Source organism: Aythya fuligula, chromosome 1 (genome assembly GCF_009819795.1).
Source record: "Aythya fuligula isolate bAytFul2 chromosome 1, bAytFul2.pri, whole genome shotgun sequence".
Taxonomy (NCBI): Eukaryota; Metazoa; Chordata; class Aves; order Anseriformes; family Anatidae; genus Aythya; species Aythya fuligula.
Genome location: NC_045559.1, coordinates 36,308,274 through 36,330,580, shown reverse-complemented (window position 1 = coordinate 36,330,580; position 22,307 = coordinate 36,308,274). Strand labels below are relative to the sequence as shown.

General features: G+C 36.7%; 1 protein-coding gene across 1 annotated transcript in view; it reads right to left on the bottom strand.

Moving 5' to 3' along the window:
* The window catches only part of LEMD3 (LEM domain containing 3), a 48,310-nt gene that overhangs the window by 7,964 nt on the left and 18,039 nt on the right, over positions 1-22,307 (bottom strand). Inside the window, exons 2-9 of the mRNA XM_032196658.1 lie at positions 20,293-20,330; positions 18,199-18,265; positions 11,363-11,430; positions 9,150-9,229; positions 8,923-9,071; positions 7,087-7,188; positions 6,104-6,206; positions 5,707-5,885 (exon numbers count right to left, since the gene is read on the bottom strand). Coding sequence (XP_032052549.1) covers positions 5,707-5,885; positions 6,104-6,206; positions 7,087-7,188; positions 8,923-9,071; positions 9,150-9,229; positions 11,363-11,430; positions 18,199-18,265; positions 20,293-20,330 — 786 coding nt within the window. The remainder of the gene's footprint in view (positions 1-5,706; positions 5,886-6,103; positions 6,207-7,086; positions 7,189-8,922; positions 9,072-9,149; positions 9,230-11,362; positions 11,431-18,198; positions 18,266-20,292; positions 20,331-22,307) is intronic.

Genomic DNA, 22,307 nt, shown 5'->3' with positions numbered 1-22,307 from the left:
CTAAAGTTCCCAAGTTCTCCCTTTCGGAGTCACAACAGAAGATTGCATCGTAAGAAAAGGAATACAGGACCCTTCAGATTCAAATAAGGTAGTTCCGTGCCATGAGAAGGCCCAACAAATTGCATAACCTACTGAAACAACTTTCAAGGCTTGAAGGAAGTTTTACTTTGAAGATCTGGAGATGAGTCAATGGAAGAGTTTAAATGTAAGATTATAAATCTCAAGATGTAATGATGCACCAAGCTGAGGCTAATGCCTCTCCTTTTTCAGTCCCTACTTTGCTGAAGTCTGACAGATTCAAGACATTACATTTCAAGTCTAAGTTTTAGGCAGCAGTGCTTCTTATTGCTGAACTTTAAAAACAGAATCTTGGAAGTATACCCAACATATATGAACACCACTGTTCTTCCATAATCCACCAAAAAACACCTATTGTCACCCAGAAGATACTGCATGTGAAAGGCAAGCACTAACCACGAGAAAGTTCACTGCCTGAAGATATAGCATAGACGACTTATGTAAGAACTAAGTTCAAAGCAAAAAAATAAAAAAAACAACATACAGTTATCAACTAGAAGTTAGAAAATGTGGGCTCTGAATCTAACCTTAACCTCCACAAATAACTAGAAATGCTCTAATAAGAAGACATACACACATTATCCAAGTCACCAACACCTACAATTGTCCAGCTTTTCTTGGGAATGTTTTTCTAAATATGCTGGTGACACTGCATCTATCTCTGAGCTGCCTATAGCTTAAGGACAAGTCCTTTTTTCAATAGCACATGGTTTTGTAAAGTTTTTTGCCCTTGATTAAAAATTATATGTAGGGTATACAATAAAAACTTTACAGAACTAAGCAACATTGAAAAATAGATGGACTTACCTTACTCTGGTAGGTTGGCTCCAGCAGATCAAGGGAGGGTGAAATGTCACCAGCATATTGTACACTGGGGCACCACACCACACTGGAGAAGGTGATCTGGGGTGGCCTAGTCATGGACCTGGACCTGAAAAGGTGCGGGGTTGAGGAAATTATGTGCTGATTGTTAATAGCTAGGTTTATTCAGCACATCCTTTTAATCCAATGATCAAGAATGGTGAGATTATTTGCAGAAACCCTAGGTGCACAGGACCAACATTTCCGCAAGGTTGTTTTTGACCTCCAAAAAAGATGCTGTAATTTAAGAAGTCAGCTAAGCGATGCAAGAGTAACCAAAAAAGAAATTTGTATTTTAGCGTAAACACTAATAAAACCAAGCTCTACCAGCTCCAATTTCTAGTAACCTTCAAAACAAAAGCCCACAAGGATTTCAGGTGCTTGCAAAGATTACTTCAGCCAGAGCAGAACACCAGCTTTTGTGCAAAACTAACCTGCTACCTATTTAGTGTAACCTCTTACTCGTACAAATGTGCCCAGACCAGTGCAGTATATGAAAATAAAGAGGAATTGTGCTTTTTCTCAAAAACGTTTCTAAGTCATCATAAGCTAAAAAAGTTTTTACAGATAAAAAGCTCCATCTATGTTGAACGGAAAAAATAACTACAGAAATTAGTGAAGTACAAAATAATTGCTATCACAGTAACATACATTAAAACGTATACTGGAAATCAGACTGAAAAGGGAGGCTAAACAAAGAAACGGGCAAAGTACTGTACCTATGTAGCAAAATTCAAAATAGTGTAGTAAACAGATATGCAGTGAAGTTCAAGAGATGTCTATAACAATTCTGGAATATGTCTATGATGGAAGAAGAGGCAAATGCACCAACTTCAAAATGAACACCTAAGGAAACACCTAAGGTACAGCTTGCTCTACCTCTTGATTCACTAGTATATTATTGCAAAAAAAAAGTTTCCCTGTCATCTCTACCATGATCTATAAAACAGCCCAACAGATCTTTAGACGTGGATTTGAGGCACATGGTAAGATTGAAGACTTTCACAAGGTGAAGATAAATACATTTCTGAGGAACAGATTTATTCACGTTAAGTCCCAGATCACTTATGAAATACTAACCCTTCTTATTAAAGTCAAGAGAAAAAAGATAAAATGCTTAGTTGAATGTGCTGAACTTACGTACTTTCAAACACACAAGGTTCTTCAGTAGAAAGAAAAGATATTGAAGTATTACTACTAAATGTTGTTAAGAAAGGACAATGTGGTTGATGAGGTTTAATTCAGCTAAGTTTACCTACAGAAAACCAACATGGGATGGGTACAGCATTCTCCCTCAAGCATAAATATTTTCCACAGTCTTCTTGCAGTAAAGAGAGCCTTTTCAACACGGAGGAAGGACTGTATTCTCACGAGTGGTGGAGGAGGGCTATCGTTCACTCAAGGTAACAGATTATCTTGCATTCTGCAGGATGAAATATCACCCCAGATGTGGTAACTCAGGGTGAATCCAAAGGCTCAGAAAACCTTTTTATCTCGTCTCTTGAACTGTAAAGCAACTTTAGCTATCACTGTTAGTTTAGCTACCTTGCAGCTCACCCTACGTATTTTTTCCTTAGAGCTCCTGTTACTGAAGACGTGCTTCTTTCAAAAGCAAATTCAACACTAAAATATATTTCTTTCACTGCTCTAATTAAATTATATTTCAGCATGAACAAGATTTTTGAATTGACAATTACCCTGTACGTTGTTTTCAGAATACTGCTCATATTTGCCCATCTTACAGTGAGTTTACCTACCCATTCTTCTTTTGACAGACACGCCAACCATACCAGTAGATGGTATCTCACAGTAAGATCCCTATCACCAGACAGACTGGAAAAAGCAAAACACAAGCTACCACTTGTAAAAGTGCAGGCTGCACCTGAAGGACTGAACAAAACACCACAACACTGAATTCTGGATGCTAACACAGATACAGCAGAGGCTAGATCCTCACACATGCTACAGGTCCCATACTTAAAATGCATGGTATCATACATCAATAACCTAGTACACGTGGACAGGTCAAGAGGCTTTCTTCTTCAATTGCACATACTCGTCAGTATTGTGTTCTGCTACAGACCTACACCAGATCTCAAGTTTTGTTTTTTTAAACTGTGATGCTAACTGGGTACTAAGATGCACAGAAACCAAAAAAAAACTTTGCTCCTTCAGCAACTCCCAGGCTCTTCTGTTATAGCCAAAGTATGAAATTTCAACTCTTCAAAGGCTGAACTACAAACCTAATGAGAACTAGGAAAATAGCTGTTGAAAGAATTGAAACAGGATAGCACTTAACATATCCTATGCAGCAGTAAAAGCATAGAAGGAACCTATCAAATACACATTCTAGCTAAAAACCGCAGCTGACAGGTAAAACTATTTTGTCTACTACATGTACAGTATGTGGCAGTAGATATTCGATGCTCAAATTCATATGATACCTAACAGTAGCTACCATAGTAGCTTTCTAAGAAGTTTTGGAAGCTACAATTCTGTTGGAGTCTTGAATGAATATTTCACGCAGCACCTGGGCTGTCACAACTGAGAAGTCTTCCACATGAAGGAAAATCCAGACTGATTTCTGATACAGGACAGAATTTTATGAAGTGATTTATATCGCAATCACACATGACAAGAAAAAGTTGAAAGCGCAAATGAGTAGTAAATGAGAAATTCCAGAACTGGAGCATCATGTTTCATAGCCTGTATTGACGAATACACAACATAAAAGATTCAGCACTGCGATATACATAGCTTGCAGACACTATTCATTTTAAATGTCTGAAAATTAATCGTGACAGTATTATAGAGATGAAACAGAGACAGCTGTAAACATCCACCACTTCTGCACTGTACCTAAAACACTCACATATCCCTGATAGACAATGTCCTGGAAAAAAAGCTCTGCAACTCTCATAAAAAGTTACTACTCACTTCTTACTAAAATTTTGAAGAACTGAAATCAGTGATATAGTTGTCACAGCACATTGCTATGCTATTATTTTTTCAAGACAGTGACTGCAAAACCTTGAGCCTGTAGTATTATTTACAAGGTTAAAAAAAAAAATCTCGTTTCCAACGAATGATTAAAAATGAGAAGTATAAAGCTAAGAAACAATGGCATAACTTTGATATTTAATCATATCCCAACATAACGTTTTGCAGAGAAGCAAGAAACTCAGACCCTCATCAAATAACACTTCAAGTATTTGCAAATGTCTCGAAAATATTTGGTTTTGATGGGAAAGAATTGCTTGGTTTTGCTTTGAACATACAAAAAGCAAAACTTAAGACCCAGGGGATGAAAGCATACACGTAACATATGGACATGTACAAATGCCCTGGGACAAAACTGAAATGTTAGCAGTCCTATTCAGGCAATCAGGTCTGCTTCAGTATAACTGTTCCAGGCCACAAAGAAGCTCTTTCTGTCTGGAAAGGCAATAATTACATTTGAAGAGGTCACTTTAGACTATACCCTCTTTTGTAGGGAACAATAAAAATACTGTTTCTTACAAATAAAGATGTGTACCAATAAAAGCAAAGAGACTTCAGCTGGTTACTATATGCATTAGTTAAACCAAGGTCAAAATTAGCATGCTCCAGAAGAGCATAAAACTATAGTGTAATTGCTTGTCAGTAGGAATTTTGCTTAAGTGCCCAAAAAGGGCAAAAAGTCTGTTGTTTTTAAACAAAGCTTCTTTCAACATCTAGTTCAATGTCATAGAAGTAACACACGATTCAACCTTGGTAACATCCAATTAGCAAATAAGTCGAACTAAAAATTGTACAAGCAGCAGCTCCTTCTTCCCTTGCCATCAAAATAAGCCACCAAGTTTATAAACGAGGATTCTGTACAGAGCTTTCAACAGTCACACTGATGAAAGAATGCAGAGTTCAAGAACATAATATGCAAGACAAATTCTTTTAGACTCTCAAGATTTAAACAATTGGTAAAGATTTAACTTTAAATGTTTACCTTCCCTACTCAGATTTGGATATAAATTATTCTTTTATGTTGCAACCCAGAACTCGAGACTTCTGGCTTATATTTTCCATCGACTAAAGCTTTACATGAAAAAGAGAACTATGAAAAGATGACCACAGCAGGCAAATGCAGCCCACTGGATTCTTGCCACTTGGCTCCATGATAAAGTTTAAGTGACAGACCATCGCAAAATTCACATGACAGCCTCCCCTAATAAAGCAAGTGCTTTTTTGTGCCAAAGAGTTTGAAATATGAATGCAGAATATGCAGAACCAGAACACTGCTAGGAGATGCTCAAAATGTACATTCTGCTGACTGAGAAGTCTTATATTTTGAAAGGGAATCTACTGGGATAAGTATACTGCTCTTCCTCCCAACTCTGCCTTAGGGTACTCAACTGATAACTAAATGGTAGGAAATTCTGATCTAAAAGCTCTGATCTACCTGCATTCAGATAAAAATGATTACATAATTTCCAATGAGTCTAAAGGATGTTAGAATTCAACCAATTAAAGGAAAAGGCTTGGGTGGGTTTTCATTTGTTTTTTAATTTATGGAAAGGAACAAGGAACTCATGTTGGCTGTATACCCTTAGTTACACTAGAAAAGCTTATCTTGCTTGAAAACAAGGCAGACGCTGAATGCATGTGACAAATCTACTGAACAAGACGACAGAAAAATGGCACAGTTCATAATTATGACAGAAAATGTCTTCTATTCTCAAGTGACCTCTTAGAAGTTAGAAGCAGAAATTAAAACAATTGTATTTGCAATACCTTGGCCTTGCCACACTTTCGATGGTATTACTAAAATTTTGTCACATGGTACAGAAGGTTGCATCCATTTCCATACCAGGAACTCAGCATCACCTATTCTTTGTGTCTCCGTGTGAATTCTAGATTCATTTGCTGCAAGGAAGTCAACTGCTCTATTCCAAACTTTCTTCATTTTCCTCCTTAAAAAAATGAAGAAAGAATTACAACGTTAGCATTATAACAACCTGCACAATTGACATGCATAACTTTATAGAAAACCGGTGTTTTTTCCCCAGGTGTATACAAGGACATTACACTATGTAACCTACTAACATTAAATTAATTGACCAATTTGGTTTTACTAAGCTATATGCTTTATTCCATGCACTGAAATTCAGTATGTATAGCAGGTACGTACCTTTCCTGAGATGGTATTAGAGAATCACGCACGTGTAAAATAGGCATATAAGGCTGCAAGTCTTTATTTTCAGAACATGCCTCACTGTGACTTCTTAGAACATCTGAGAACACCGTAAGAAAAACATAATTACACAGTTTATACAGAGAAAAATATCAATTCTGACTATGAACAGCTACTCCAAGGCCCCCTTCCAAATTTCAGTAATTTATAGTTTTGAAGCGTTTTTGCTCCTAACCACACTGAAAGCAAATCAAGAAAACTAACCATACATCCGATGCCTCCAAGTACCCCAAAGAACTTTGAAACACAGGAAAAGAGTTTTTACAGTTATTCAATTGCTACATTTAATTGCTAACAAAGACAGCCACCTTTGGAAATCAAGTGCTTTCCCCCTACCCCAACAAAACTTGACTGACAAAAGAAGTATGAAAACGTTAAAGTAAGAAAACAGCTCTACTACCTCTGTATTTATGACTGTCATAGCTGAAAGTAGCATGACAATTTAAGTAAAACTGCATCCCCCAAAACAGCACTAAAAGCTATGAACACAAACTACTAAAACCACTGTTTGAAGTGGAAAGGCAGAATATCAGAATTCAACCACGCATTCTGTTTTAGCAACATTTTAGGTGTTGGTGTTTTGCATACAGATTGCTTCCTGTATCTGTTTAGTCTTGCATCATTGTTGCCACGTCTAGTCAACAAACATCACATTCGTAGTTTTTTCAATACAGATAAAATACTGCCATGCCAATGTGGATTTATTACAGCTATTACTTAGGTTTAAATCTCCATAAGAAAAACTTTGATGAGGTTTAATGTACAATGTATAAAAAACCACAAAGCAGGCACTTTTCCAAGAGCTGTCACAGGATGATGACAACTGAACAGGCAGAAAACCCAATTGATTGGATGAAGTCAAGTACTTTGAAAGCTTATACAGTGCTGATACATCACATATAAGAATAAAGAAGCCATACCTATGATTTTTACCACCATATCATACATCTGCCTTGTTTCCTCTTCTTCTTTTGCCCAACGATATTTCATGTAGTGCAAGACTCCCCAAACCATTGCTACTCCTGCATTAAGATGTAAAACACTCTTTAAACAGAATTAGAACATCAGTTGTTTAACAAATTTTACACCACATACTTCAGAACTTGGTTGAACTAGCTAGCATTTTAAAATCAAAATTCAAAGCTAGCGATGCATACTGTACTTGCTGTCAGTATTTTTATATTTTACTATCATAGCAACACCAACTCAACCTTCGAAGAGTAGCTACCTTTATGAAAATGTTTAATTATTTTAACAATAGCATTGTTAATTGGCATTATTGGGGTTTGAAATTTTACTCATTTGTGATGAAAAGCATTAAAACTATTACCTTGGAAAAATTCAAAATCATATTAAAAGTTGTATAAATTCATAATTTAGAATATGTTAAGATTTAAAAATGCATAATATTCACTAATTTAAGGACAAGTCACGTGCTTTATTTATACAGGTCAAAACTAATTAGTTTGGACTGCTTCAGTTCAGCTACAAATTTGTATTTCTTACCATGATAAATGTTTTTTTTCTATTAGCTTAAAGATGATTGTCCTTTTTGGGGGGAATATAGTTAAGAAGGCCAACAGCATAAGCTGAGAATAAAAATCTTATTTCTTTCATCTCAAACTGAGGGCACCATTCACCCACGGTTTCAAACAAAAAAAATACACAGTGTGAGTGATCACACAGCAGTGTTAACTGATAGATAGAGACTGAGGGACATCACTTTAGGCCAAAATGGCTATTAATTAATGAAAATAGATCCAGTTTTTACACAATGCTCCATTTCTGGAAAGGTACTGCATATTAATCTCAAATACAGATGAGAAAGTTGGAACGCTAAGCAATTTGCTCAGCATGACTGATGAGACTGGTGGCTGACTCAGATACTAAGTTTTGTCTCCATATTCCAGTACAGCTCATACCCACTATTATCAAGAAGACAGCCATCTGGGTCAACTTGCCTTCAATTATTTTGGTTTGTCAGAAGGCTAATGAAGGCGGTCTTCTATTTTTAACTATGAGGTTGTTAAAATACTGGAATATAAATGATCATTATACATGATCATTTAATATATATTAATATATAATAAATGAATATTCATCATGTGCATGAGATCGATTCTGCATCTTCAATATTTCTAACTGGCCACACAAAAATGACTGTGCTTGCACTCAGCTGGACCACATCATTATTCTGCATCACTTTCAAGTTTACTTAATTCTTGGCCATAATGAAATTATTTGAAACTTAATTAGAGAACTATCACAGATTAAATGAGTAAGTCTTACTGAAGGATAAATACCTGTACATCTGTTGCAGAAAAAGTTAAGAAATTTTAGAGACAAACAAGTAATTCAACTTCTCCTGGAACTTTAACTACAGAAAAGATGATTTTTCCTAAAGTTCCCAGAACAACAGTGAAACATCCTCAAAAAATGAAGGCCACCACATCTTTTTTCCCCAAAAAAAGAACCACTGGATTTGGAATTTTTTAAAACTCAAAAGGTAGTGCTTTGGCAGGAAAAGGCCAGAAATCCTAGAGAAGGAATCGGTTCAGCTGACTACAACAACAGATGATAGCAAGTAATATGAAAATACAGTGGCAAAAAAGTGCAAAACAGACCTTGTTAGAGCTTCTGTCACTATCCTGGCTACAAGTTGTATGGCTGAATAAGAACTTCCAGTGAACACACTGCTCTTTCCACCATGAATTTACACAAGTTATAACAAAAAAGTGATTGTTTAAATAACTTACCCAAAAGCAATATTGATAATCTGTGAGTTACATTAATAAACGCACGGCGAAAACGACACCTGAAAGACATCTTTGGACTAGTGGATTCCAGGTACTTTACATCTGTCACATTGACGATATCCATTTCATTAGGGTCACTGCCAATACACCTGTTAAAAATATATGGCATTTACAAAAAAAGGATACGGTCTATCAGAACACACTGTTATACAATAAAGACCACTTACTTTATGCCAACATCTTCCCCACTATTCAAGATCCATTGTAGTGCTGTGTTAAGTACACTTTCATATTCTGGATCTAAATTCTGTCAAAAGACAAACATTAGTGAGCAATTCTCTAAATAAGCAGAAAGTTACCATGCCACAATAAAATACAGATACTGCACATGTTAGTAGTCAAACCTGTGTGACTTTGATCTTGAAGCTTCACTTTTTGCATAACTGTTCAATAGGCAAAGCAAATCCACCCATGCTAGGAGCAGCTATGGGACTTACTAATATTCTTCAAATTAAGGACTATATGAAAACTCTAGTCATGATCACACTTCAAGAATTCTAACCTACAGAGAAAACTAACCTACAAAGGAAAAAAAAAAAATCAGCCACTAGGCGGTGCTCATTGAAAGTCTCTTTCAGGAATAAAACTCAAACTAGATATAAACTTAGCTGAAAATAGCTCCTAAAAAATCAGCTGAGGTAAATTTTTAAATGATTTTCCTCAAGCTTCTTAAGATTATTTGAAAATACCAGTTATGTTTGTAGTTCAAGAACTGATATCACTACATAGGAATTTACAAATTTAAGTTATCTGCTATCAGTAATCACAGGAGAGCATTCACTGCAGCCTGAGCAGCGCCTCCAGAGTTCACCTTATATCCTTTTGTAGAAAAAGCAAAAAAAAAAAAAAAAAAAAAAAAAAAAAAAAAAAACTGTATTTGAACTGAAACTGTCCAAAAAGGTTTTCTCTCCTTAATTTTTAATGAGGCTCTACGGCAAGTACTTCAGAAAAAAAATAGGAGCAGCTAACTTATTTTCACTTTAAGGAAAAAGTTCTATCAAACACTGAAATTCCACCAAAAAAAGTAAAAAAAACCCACGCATTTATAATCCAAAAATTAGGAACTGCAGGGTTAAACACGGTTTTACATGAAGTGACAAATTTGCATATGAAACTTGGATTTATAATTTTTTTTTTTTTCAGCTTTGATAATCACAGAATCACAGAATTTTCTAGGTTGGAAGAGACCTCAAGGTCATCGAGTCCAACCTCCAACCTAACGCTAACAGCCCTCCACTAAACCATATCCCTAAGCTCTACATCTAAACGTCTTTTGAAGACTTCCAAGGATGGTGACTCCACCACTTCCCTGGGCAGCCTGTTCCAATGCCTCACAACCCTTTCAGTGAGCATAACTGGCATTCTTTTAACCAACGGTCTTGTCTATTATGTTACCTGGCATCAACCTATTTTTTTCCATGTATTCTCACAATGCACTGTTTTTAACAGATACAGAACATCATTGCCAATCCAGAATTATAATCTGAGATAAAACAGTTTTTAACAGCTTCTTCAGCAAGCTCTTAACATCGCCTCCTTTTTGTTTACTATGTAAATGTTTGCCAAAATGCAGTATTTTTGTACATTTGTATATTAGAAGTCACATGGGCTTAACTTCCTCCACCCAAAAAAAGCCATACAAGATCTTATACCATTTTAAAATGTGAAAGTAGCTTCCTACTGAAGGGAAGACCAATGTGGGCTAAAATAAACACTACAGCTGCTAAGAAAAGACAAGAAATCATTTTTTATTTAGGGAGGGAGGCAGGGCAAATGACAGGGCAGAGAGAGATCCTAATATTGCAAGCCTACCAAGTTACCATAAAGGTAACACAGCTGCTGCCTGTCAGGCTCACTGCAGAGCCATGCTTCAGCCTCTTAGCCTCTTCTCCCAAAGAAGGGAAGACAGTATCTTTTCCAAGATAAGAGCTAAAACTAAGAGACTAAGAGCTGAAAAATGTCTCAAACATTGCATACTGATTTCTGGAAAAGCTTCTAGAGATTTGAGTTTCATACTTTTTTTTATGTTGGTCAGCAGCTCCATCAAATGACATTATACCCTGGTGTTTTAACTAAAGGGGAAAAAAACCTTCATGACACTGAAGCACTGCTATCTACACTTGCATTGCAATTAACCCCACTTTTCTTTTCCCTTCCTTTTTCTACAAAATCTCCATATCTCATGAAATAAAAATGGTAAGTAGCATGTATTGAAGAAGTCAATTATAAACATCTCTGAATAATACTTGACTTAGTTTTATTAGTATAGAATGTCAGTTACTACATTAAATTGAAACGACACTAATACCAAACCAGACAGTAAAATTTTAAGTTATACAACTTTTAGATATAACCAATGAAAAATACTGCAATTGCTTACTTTTAAATATGCAGCTGCCTCCTGGACGGTAAGGTTCCTTTGAATAGAGCTTCCACATTCATGTTCCCCTGGTAAAAATAAAATTGTTTATTTTGATCACCTTATTTCTGCACTATATAGAATAAAATCACCTAACAGAAGCTAAAGGTTAACATAATCTACACAAGCAGCTATAGCCAAATAATTCTTTAAAAATATATGGAAAAAAATCAGAAGTGCACCCCGCCAATGAAAAAAAGATTGTCACAGCTAACAATAAATACAAATAACATCAATAGAAATTCATGTGATCAGAAAATATACTTCAATATTTACACTGAAATTAGAACAAAAGATCGTATGAAGAGCAATCAAAAGTATTAAAGAGTTGCTGCCATATCCTGCCTCAACTTCTTCCAAACAATTTCTATTTACTTTGAAACATGTATTAGCTATTAAACAGACCAACTTATAGTTCTAGCATATCCACAGCAGTATTTCCAGCACTATGAATTTACCACATTTCAGTTTGCTCCAAGTCACCACAGTAATTCATCACCTTCCTGAACATACACAACATACCAATATGCCCTCAAACTGCTGGTTTTACCATCTCCCTAAGTATTTCAGAAAGTTTGCAGAGGCAGTCAAGAAATAAGGTACAGTCAATCTTCATAGCCACATGCCATCTTCTTCCTGATTTACTTCTACTTAACTGAATGCATCCAATTTACGCAAAAAAAATAATAATCTGGTATCAGTCATACAGAAAAGGCGAAGTCTAACTCCAGTTTTATCTAACACTTGGCTGGTAGCTCTGAAGAACTGTTAGAGAATGTCAAATCCTTTTTTTCCTTGATCTCTGAAAAATAATCTTAGTACCCATCCCTGCAATTTTACTGTGCCAAAACATTAAAAATGAAAACTAGCCTGTCACTGAGTCAGGGTTAGGCCTACCTTACCTTCCTCAATCCATGCCAAATGATCATTCCCAGCGCTATAGCAATGCTAGGAAAGTTTGTATTTTGTATATGCATGAGTACCTTGAACTTTTGCTTACACTCTCAAAAAAGTATTTAAAGTTGAAACTATTCCAGACAGGATTACCCTTTAAATGGAGCAACTGCAGATATTTATTACCAACACATCCAAGGCAACCTGACAAAATCAGCAAACACTAGCAAGTTATGGGAAAGCATCTTCACGTCTCATTCACAGTAGAGTTCCAGAAAAATACATGTTTTTATGAAGCAAAAGTCTTTCTCAGACTGCTAAAGTAATGTTCTGTTTAATACACTTCAACAGACAACTGAATTTTGCTTTGCAAGCGCATCGCCGTAGTAGGGATGGGCTTCTACTGCTGGGTTACAGTTTTTAGGAACGCTCATTTTTCTCTGGCCTAGAACTAAGCCTCCCTGCTTGCGTGCCTGTGTGCATTTTCAATCAAATACTGAGCAGAAGAGACACTATTTTGAAAGTTGTTTCACTCGATAATTAGCACACAACATCTGAGACTTAGTCAAAGCTCCTCAGGTCTACTGTGACAGGAAAACTGCAGAGGTCACTGGTGAATACTGACAGCACCTTTGAAAAAACACTAAATTTAGAAGTCAGCACAGAAATTGGAGTTACAGGTTATTCTCTTAAGGAATTTAGGTAGACATTCACGGAATGACTTGGTTTTGTGCTACATTAACACTACAACCTGTACATTTACATGTGCTGTCATTTCACGTTTCGAGATCAGCACATTTGGGAGAACCATATCATATTCCTACAATCCTACATAGTTTTAGATCTAGAACAGATGGAATGAATGCAGCAAAACCAAAACAGATCTCTGTAGAAGCCTTACATGTGATCACACCCAGGTATTAGGTTGTATGACATTGACATGTCTGATAAGTACTTGTTCTTTTACACTTTGTGTTTGGTAAGGCCTCAAGTCTTGAAGCACATCAGTTGTATTTTGACTTAACATAACAGCTTGGGGGAGCAGGAGGAAGAAACTCTGCTGCTAAGGAGTTTGGGGTTTTCAGGGGTTGCTTAGTAAGAATCTAGATAAGTAGGAAAGCTCAAGCATGAATCAAAACAAAAAACAGCAAGAAGGATGACATTAATACACAAAGAAAAAAAAGCAATCAGAAGACAAGACTGTGAAAAAGGCGTTTTTAAAATAAGCTGCAGGGTTCATCTTAGATTTTCACTCTTCTGAGAACACAGCACTACACCTTCCAAGTGGACAAAAGCTCCCTTAGATGCAGACTAGACTACTTTAATAGTTTTAAATTCTAATCTTCTTTGCCTCCTTCCAGGAATTACATTTATGCAGCATGCAGCCAACACACTGACTTCACAGCTTCTCGTCTCATTTTTAAGAAGCCAGCAGACAGTTTCTTCACAGTACTGCTTTTGAATATTTTTTTTCCTGACTATACTCCCTCTGAGCAAATTTACCCCTTAGAAAACGGTTTTGCTGCTCAAGATCTGACAAAGCTTAAGGCCCATCAGTTCCAATTACTCACATACAATCACAGGGGAAAAAAATAAAAATGTCACTTTCATCTCACTCCTGATACCAGAAAGCAACTCAGAGTCATGTAGATTGAGTCCTGTACAAAAAGCTGCTGGAGGTGCAGTTCTCATTCTAACTTACCTATTGCTGGGAACCATTTAAAGCTTTCTTCTGAGAAACTCATGAATTTGAAAGCCTGCAGAAAGTTAGGCAGGTCACAAGTCAGACAACCTTTACTGCAAACAGCTGGATATTCCTCTATGCCATTTCTGTCGCTCCTTTAGCTAGTAGTTCTGTAAGTGAAGGCTTATTTTGAATTACTTTGGTGCAATCATTAACCACTTGGCTTGGAAACCCACTTTCCATGGCCTGAGCCAAAAATGTCAAAAATGAGCCATTTGAGGCCCTATATCCAGGAATAAAATTGAAGCAGGGCAAAAATCTTCACACAGGTCTCCTGCAAGACATATTAGAGCACTTTTCTAAAAGAGCTCCTCTGTTGCCATTCTGCTAAAATGCTTACTGCAAACTTAGGGAGCACGGACCTTCCTGCTCAGCCTTTTCTTGGACATGCCACTTCAGTTTCAAGTGCCATCAGAGAACGGTTCCAGCTGCATTTGTACGGAGGTGATGCAGGTAGCACACATCCCAGCAGTGATCACAGAATTACCTTTTAGCTTATGTTAATGCACTTGTGCAAGCCGTTTAAGAAGCTAGGTTCTTCTCCCAGAAATATTAACAAGAAGCAAGTAAGACTTTAAGGAATCCATGGATTTAACACAGATCTCTAGCAGGTATCTTGCTGCAACGCAGTCAACCAGTACAAAAGCAAACAGCTTCGAAAACAGTTGTGTAGCAGATCTCCTGCTTAGAGGTTAAGCAGCAGGCCGCTAAAGTGGGTAGCCAAAAAAACTAAGAAGAATAAACATTGTGAGAGCAAATACGAACACCTGATCTCCCAAAGGCAAGTTCAACAGTCTAACACTGAGGAGAATCAGAACTCACTAAATGGTCTTGAAATCACTTGATAAGCAGCAAAATACCAATAACCTGAAGAACTAAAGATTAAGGAGAGTGACAGAACAAAGCCTGAGACAGCAATCAGGTACAGTAGCTAACACTTGAAATTTGTGTTAAGAAACAGCTGGTGTTTTTTCAAGATTTCCTTCCAGCCACAGCTTTATCAGTAAGCCTTATTACCTACTGAAGTCTAGTTCACCCCGCATCTCAAGGACCTGTGCTGTCCTTTAGCACAGAAGAAAGCCATCTGAATCTGCCAAAGCACTCTGTGCAGAATGCCAAACAGAAGCGGCATCTTACTACGTAAAAATTCTTTATGTACAAAAAAATAGGGTCATATCTGTAGGTAGCTGCTGCTTGTGGGCATGGGGATTAGCATTGTTCATTTTGTGAGCCTGTCTGAGAGTGGATGTTATTTATTGAAGTCTCTCCATAAAAGACAAAAACATCCAGTAATTAATACATGTCTAAAGGAAGTCTGATTTAAATAAAGCATGGATTTTGTTTTAGGACAAAGTGTTAGGTACAGAACTATACAGTACCAACAAAAAGTTGCTTTTAAGAGAACCGTTGGACGAGAACATAAACCTCAACCCAAAACTGAGTGAGTAGATTCTGCTTCTCCCTGCAGTTTCTTTTGAGGTAGGCATTACTCACCATAGGCTTGGCAGACTAATAATTCTGAAAACAACGATGCATTAAGGGCAATCTATTTTTACACAGGATAATTAAATCGTTTTACATAATATCAGAGCACCACAGTACAAAAATGGCAGCTACAGTTGGAACATAGTATATGAAGTTACATAAAAAATAATTGTTACCCTGACTTTTTCTTCCTTCAAACAACTTTTGTGTTTCATCTTCTATATGAAAAGCCCCATCATTTGATCTTCAACTGAAGTTGACAAAGCAAGAAACTAGCTCAATAAAAATGTAAGAAGCCTAATTAAACAAACAGGGCTACAAACCAAATTCTGAACTGGCCTTCCTCAAGGCAATCCAGGACATTGAATAAAGCCTAACAGAAGACACTAGTGCAAGTTTCCATCCCTCTTTTTGAATACTAATAGTTAAAACATGAACAAGTGACTCATAGCCAAGTACAAAATGAGGGAAACTTTTCCAAATATGTGACAGGGAGACTGAAGAGAAGCACTTTAGTAAAACTGCATTCCCCTACTCCTCTATTCTGAAGTGCTGCACTATGTACAAGATCAACACTCTTAAACCCTGCATCTTTCTGGCAGCCTTCTGTGTTTTATGACTTTTAAGCAGCTTCCACCCATTGTGCCAGGTCTACATCAATGCAGGACTGAAAGATGGATGGCAGGCTCCTTTCTCTGATACCTTAATGAGACCTGGCACGGAGGATAATTTACTGATACTCAGACAGAAGTTAAGTCATTTTTCAGACTGTGTGAAAGCTACTCTGCTGAGCAACCAGGTAATCTTACAATGTGGTTTCAATCTGGGGGATCATCCTGTCACAAGGCATGATTATATTTTTTGAAGCTAAGTGTTAAAGATTCTTCTGGCCAGGAATAGACTAGACTAACAGGGACTAACACATCTTTTGTGTTAGAGGAAGAAAGTAGTCTGTCATCCTGAAGCATATAAACTTTTTTTGTAAGACAGACAGGTGTGTTTATGTATATATTTAAATATATACTTATTTAAATAGATGTACAGCCCCATAGATATATTCCAGCTAATGAAGAAAATTCACTGTCCTTCACAGACGCAAGAAATGAGTGCCAAACCTTTTTATCCAGGCAAATACATCATTTACTGTACAGCCACTGGAGGGCCAGATAACACTGAGGAAACTGAAAGCTGTTATATTCTCTCTCCAAGAGGGAAAAGAAGCAGCATAACTCAGTACTTCCGCTTCACACAACTCGGTGCTTTACAGCACACAGCTGTGGGTCTCAGGCGATGTTCCTGCACACCACAGATTAGCTATGATAAAGGATTAGCAGCACAGATTAGCTAAGAAAAAATATTTTGGCCCCAATGACTTGTAGCACAGAATTAACTACCACCATCCATTAAGTATGAAATGGTTTGAAACAAAAAGATACCAAGACATAAGTGAACAGCGAAAGATCAGCACTGCAAGGCACACACAGTCAGAAAGCAACAAATTTAAAACTAAAGAAAAACGTTTTGCACACATCCAGGAATAACATTCTAACACTACTTTGGGTTAAAGCAAAATGTAAACAAGGAGAAATCCGTGGAGTTTGTCTAAATATCTATTTTATTCACCACAGATATTGTAAATACTCTAGAAACAAATACTTCTGCAGGAAGATTACTCATGCAATTTAAAAGTATTACAGAGCTGCTCAAAGTTACAGATTTACTATAAAGTCCTGGGCATATAAAATCATCAGCCTTGTATCTGGGACCGCTGATTCCACACTTTCACCCTTTGAGAAGTGTCTGTAGCACCTGACAATAGTGGATACGTGGAAAAGGCTTCTCAATGACACTTGCTGTTGCAAAACAAATAGGTGGCACAAAGAACAGTAAGACTTAAAACCACACTGAACCACTGCCTCTTAAACACTATACGGATTAAATAAGCAGGGATGAGAAATAAATGGCCTAATGAAACAGAAGCATGAAAAAAGCATGAAACAGACCCTGCTGTAACCCCATATTCACCAGATGTCAAAGCCATAAATCCAGTCTTAACTTCACCATTTCTCTACTGTGCTGTGTAAATTTCTGTGCAATTTAAAGCCATGTTAATTATGACACTAGGCAAAAGCACAATAGCTTGGAATAGTCAGTAATTAATATTAAGCCTAAACACGATCTCTAACACATTACTATACAGAGAACTTTGCATTAGTATATAATTAGTTTGGTTAAGTTGCACTAATCTGTCTAACAAGGCAACCTTGTTTAACCACTACTGTTCATTGTATTCATCTTTTTTATTGTTGTAAAATATTATTTCAAGCATTTTTCCACTAGAATGAAATAGCTACCTTTAAAAGACATACATATTCCTCGTGACATACAGCAAATTAAATCTTTACTAACATCAGTTTAATAAAGCATTAAGGTAAATCAAAAATCTCGAGATCAAAACACGCAGCCTATACCATTAACCCAAAAATGCTGCAATGAAAGATGCTACAGTGATGAAAAAGGGCACTGTAAGTGAAATAAGATTTCTGGTTTCCTCAAATGGAACTCTTAAAAGTTATCAGGGCCTCAGAATATATCAATTGTTACAAATCACTATCTGAGCATGGACTTCTTTGTATCTGTTACAATAACACTTAGTCACAATAATTTTTGTTACCTGCTACTTGTGCCAACTTATCATGAAGTGCATATAAGCTGTTCATCATGAGACTTATTTCATCTGCCTAGAATTAGAAAAACACATTAACATTAAAATAAGCATTACTAAAGATGCATTTTCTTCTAGTTCAGACTTTATAAACCATCAGATTTTTTTTGTAAAAATATATATACACACACAAGTGGAAGGCTATAATGTTTTACACATCAACAATGATGTAAAAAATAGACTCTGAATCAAAATATTTATTTACAATACAAGTATTTCAGATCATGACAAGTTGAACTAGACTGCAGCCTGGACTCCGTTGGATCTCCAAGTTGAAACTGACAGCTCAGAAGGTTATTTACTATTTTTGTTTTTTTGAAAGCTACTATGTAAAAATAAAAATAAGTAGCTTTTCTGAAAGCTACTATGTATATTTTTAAGTTTTACTCTTAAAAACATGAAGTGACACTTCATGCAAGCCACACTGGTGTGTGTTATGGCCATATTCCCCACGTGAGATTCATAGAAACGTTAGATTTTTTGCCATCTACAAAAAGTGGTCTACACACTCTTGTTAATGCTTCCTGCATATACTGCTAGTATAAAAAGGCCTGTTTCCCAGAACAAGGATGAAAATGAGATGTCCCAACTGTTACTTACAAGAGTTAAACTCCTTTACCAAGACATTGAGCAGTTTCATTGAAATACAGGCAGAAACCTTTTGCATTAGAATGAATTATTCAAAACACGAAGGTAAGAAGCACTTATATGCACTAAGTAATAAATTTCTAAAAGGCTGCAGATTTTTGTTTTTAAGTTCTTCCTGGGGCAGACTCAAATGGATGAGATATGAATAAAGACTTTACTTTGTTCAAAGATATGCTGAAATTTTTACATCTGATTTTCCAGTTTTGACAGTTTTTATATCTGATTTTACTCACATTGAAAAAAATACATATTTTTAGTGTAACTCCCTGTTGCACTAGTGCTACATGACAACATTTTAAAATGTGAATGGTCCCATTATTTTCCGCAAGAAAACTGCTACCAAAAGGAAGAAAGCTTCATTTCTTTGATCAGACATTTGACACATCATTTCCCATAGCCAATACCAAAAATTGCCAGCATTGCCTCCCATATTCTGGTCCTACAAATTCATCACTAAGATTAAATTGGTATTACAGTGGTACTCCCCAGGAAGTTAACCAACCTTGTTAACCCATCCCCTGCCTGGTCAGGCATGGCAGAAGAGGGAAGTCAGTCCTCTACCACATGCGTACCCAAAGAGCAGCGCTCTAAGGTCAGTTTGTTTGCCTGGGGGTACCACATAATTTACCCCTCAAAATTTCATTTGTTCAGAAAGATTCTTTCTTCTAAGAAAGATTTCAGTGAAATCTGAAAATATGCAACAATTTACTTTCGGAGAGCTCAACCTTAGACAAAAAAAAAACCATACAATTATCTCGTGGTGTTTGCATGGACATGCTTAGGAGAAGACCACTGTTTACAGCCCAGGCAGAAAGGCCAGAAGAGAGAAGCACCAAAATCCATGCTTCAGAACTCAATAACCCAGATACCTTCAGTGGTGACATCTCAAAACAGGCTATTCTCATATTCCAGTTCAAAGAGTAAATATAGGAACAAATAATAGAACTGACTCCAAGTGAAAAAGACAAATTTTCTAATCCATTTTCTGTAGATGACCTAGCTCTCACTCTTCCATGGCACTAAATAAGATCCTGGAGTTTCAAGACAATTATCTCTTACCAGCTTGTGTTTCCGTGGCTGAAAAGCCAAATAGAAATATTAAGGGAAAATTGATTAAATTTAGCCTCAAAAATCTTACTACAACACATTTTTTCCTCATAGCTCTACAAGAAAAGTTATGTGACATTTTGTCAGTATATAAAGCAATCAACCAAATATTATAATACTGGTTATGTTGCCCAAAATGAAAAAGCAAAAAATTAAAACATTAAAGTAGCAAGAAACACCTTATACAAAACATTCTGGAACCCGCACCCTTCTGAACAGATCTAGTATGTTTTTATACAATCACTCAAGACTAATATCTCAATTTTTTATTTTTTATTTTTTACTTACTTCTATATCTCGTAGTTCATCACTGAAGGGATTCTTGACTATCAAAACAAAGAGAAAAAATTAATTCATTCTATAGTCTGAAAACAGTAAAAAAAAAAAATATACAATCATTGTAAGTTTATAACAATTCTTTAGATAAAAACAAACAAGTCCATAACATGAAAAATGACAATTAGACAGCTATTAACATTTGACTTAAACTCTGCATTTTATATCACATTGTGGTAGCATTTAAGTTAAACCAGAACCTCATTTATCTACGTATTTCACAGCTATTGGCATGCAAACATAAAAAATGTGTTTGCCGTTTGCTAAATTCTTGCTTTAATGTCTCAGCTGTATTGAAATAATAATCTGAGGAGTTTACATTCTTAAGGTGTCTAGTTCAAAAAGAGTATAACTGCTTTTTTTTTTTTTTTTTAACAATAATAACCTACATAACACAAAGCTGTACAACTCAGCAGCATTTTCTGTTTTGATGGGAGTAGGAGATGATGCACAGAGCACCAGTGAAGAGTGCAACGTGCCTAAATGATCATTCCATCCTAAATACGAGTTTCCACAGCTCCTGAAAACAGAAGCTGGTTTATTACATTCCTCTTAGCTACAAGAATAAAATTTTCAAGCAAGAGAAGCTGAAGCTAGTCAAGTTATTTGTCCTACACTTATACTTGAGAATGATCTCCTAGTGGCTGAAAAATTACCAGGGTAGGAAGCAATCCCCATTAAAACACATCACCTCGCCTTGCTGAGCTGCAAAATCTGCCACCCCCAGTCTGAGTCGACGCAGAAGTGAGCAGCTCTGCGTCCTGTTCAAACAGGAAACAAAGTTCCTACTGACCTCGGTTCACCAAGCTCAAACACAAAAGAGAAAAAGGAAATGTCCTGGGAAACCTGACACAGACTTGAGGGTCTAGGCTGCAAGTGCCATCAGGCTGATGGTGAAAGCACACCAAAACCATGTAGCTTTTGAAGGGACGCACTGCTCCATGCTGATTTGCAGCCATGAATATTTGATTTGGATAGCAGATCAATAAACACGATCCAAGCAGAGGATGCTCAAGCACTTGTGTAAAACCAAGCCCTACACGACTTCATTCTATACGTGCAAATTCTCAGCCATTGCCTACCAGGCTATCGAGCTACCGACTTCACAAAGCTCCTATGAACTTCATTCATTAACTCAGCAGAACATTTCCAGCACACTGAACTTTTAATCTGAATAGCCTAAAACGGGATTAGAGAAACCCAGCCAAGGCTGTAGCTGACTGCCAGCCTCCCAGTCTGATCATTACTTACCCAGACAGGAGAGCTGTGGACTTTTCCCAAAGTCAGCCTCACTGAGCAGACCTGAAATCTTGACTGTATGGTTTTACATGGGGAGAGGCCACAGAAGCCCAAACAATGTGCAGATTTCCATGTATCTGACAAAGGTATTTCAGCAGTGTTTGTTTCAGGAACAAACAGAGCATATGCCCAGCTCTAAATACTCAAATTGAAAACTACCTGCTGCAGTTCCACGTACCCCAGTACAGGACAGCACGTAAGTGAAGCAATGGTGATGTAAGATCACAACTTCCCCACTCTCATTGTAAAGTCTGTCCTGTGAGCAGCTTCATATTTAAATAAATTAAAGCATTGACTTTATGAAGCAATCCAGATGAGGTATGTCAATGTTTGATCGCCATTTGTGTTTGTTAAAGATAGGCAAAAAAAAAAATCACTTTCCACCAAAATGATCTGACAAAATTGAGTTAGTCCCTGTAATTGATTATTATAACTCATATAGTAGGATTTCCGAAGTTTGTGATTTTATAGGCAATTAACCAGTGAGATAGATACATGTCACGTAGGATGTTAACATTAGGTTGGATGCCCAATGCCTTAAGAGGTAAGTCTGCAAAATGCAACCGTAGCAATTTATCACCTGCACATGCAATTAACAATTGATAATGAACCCAGAACCTTGATTAACTTCAGTCAATAAGGTCATTCCTCAACTACTTCAATAACTC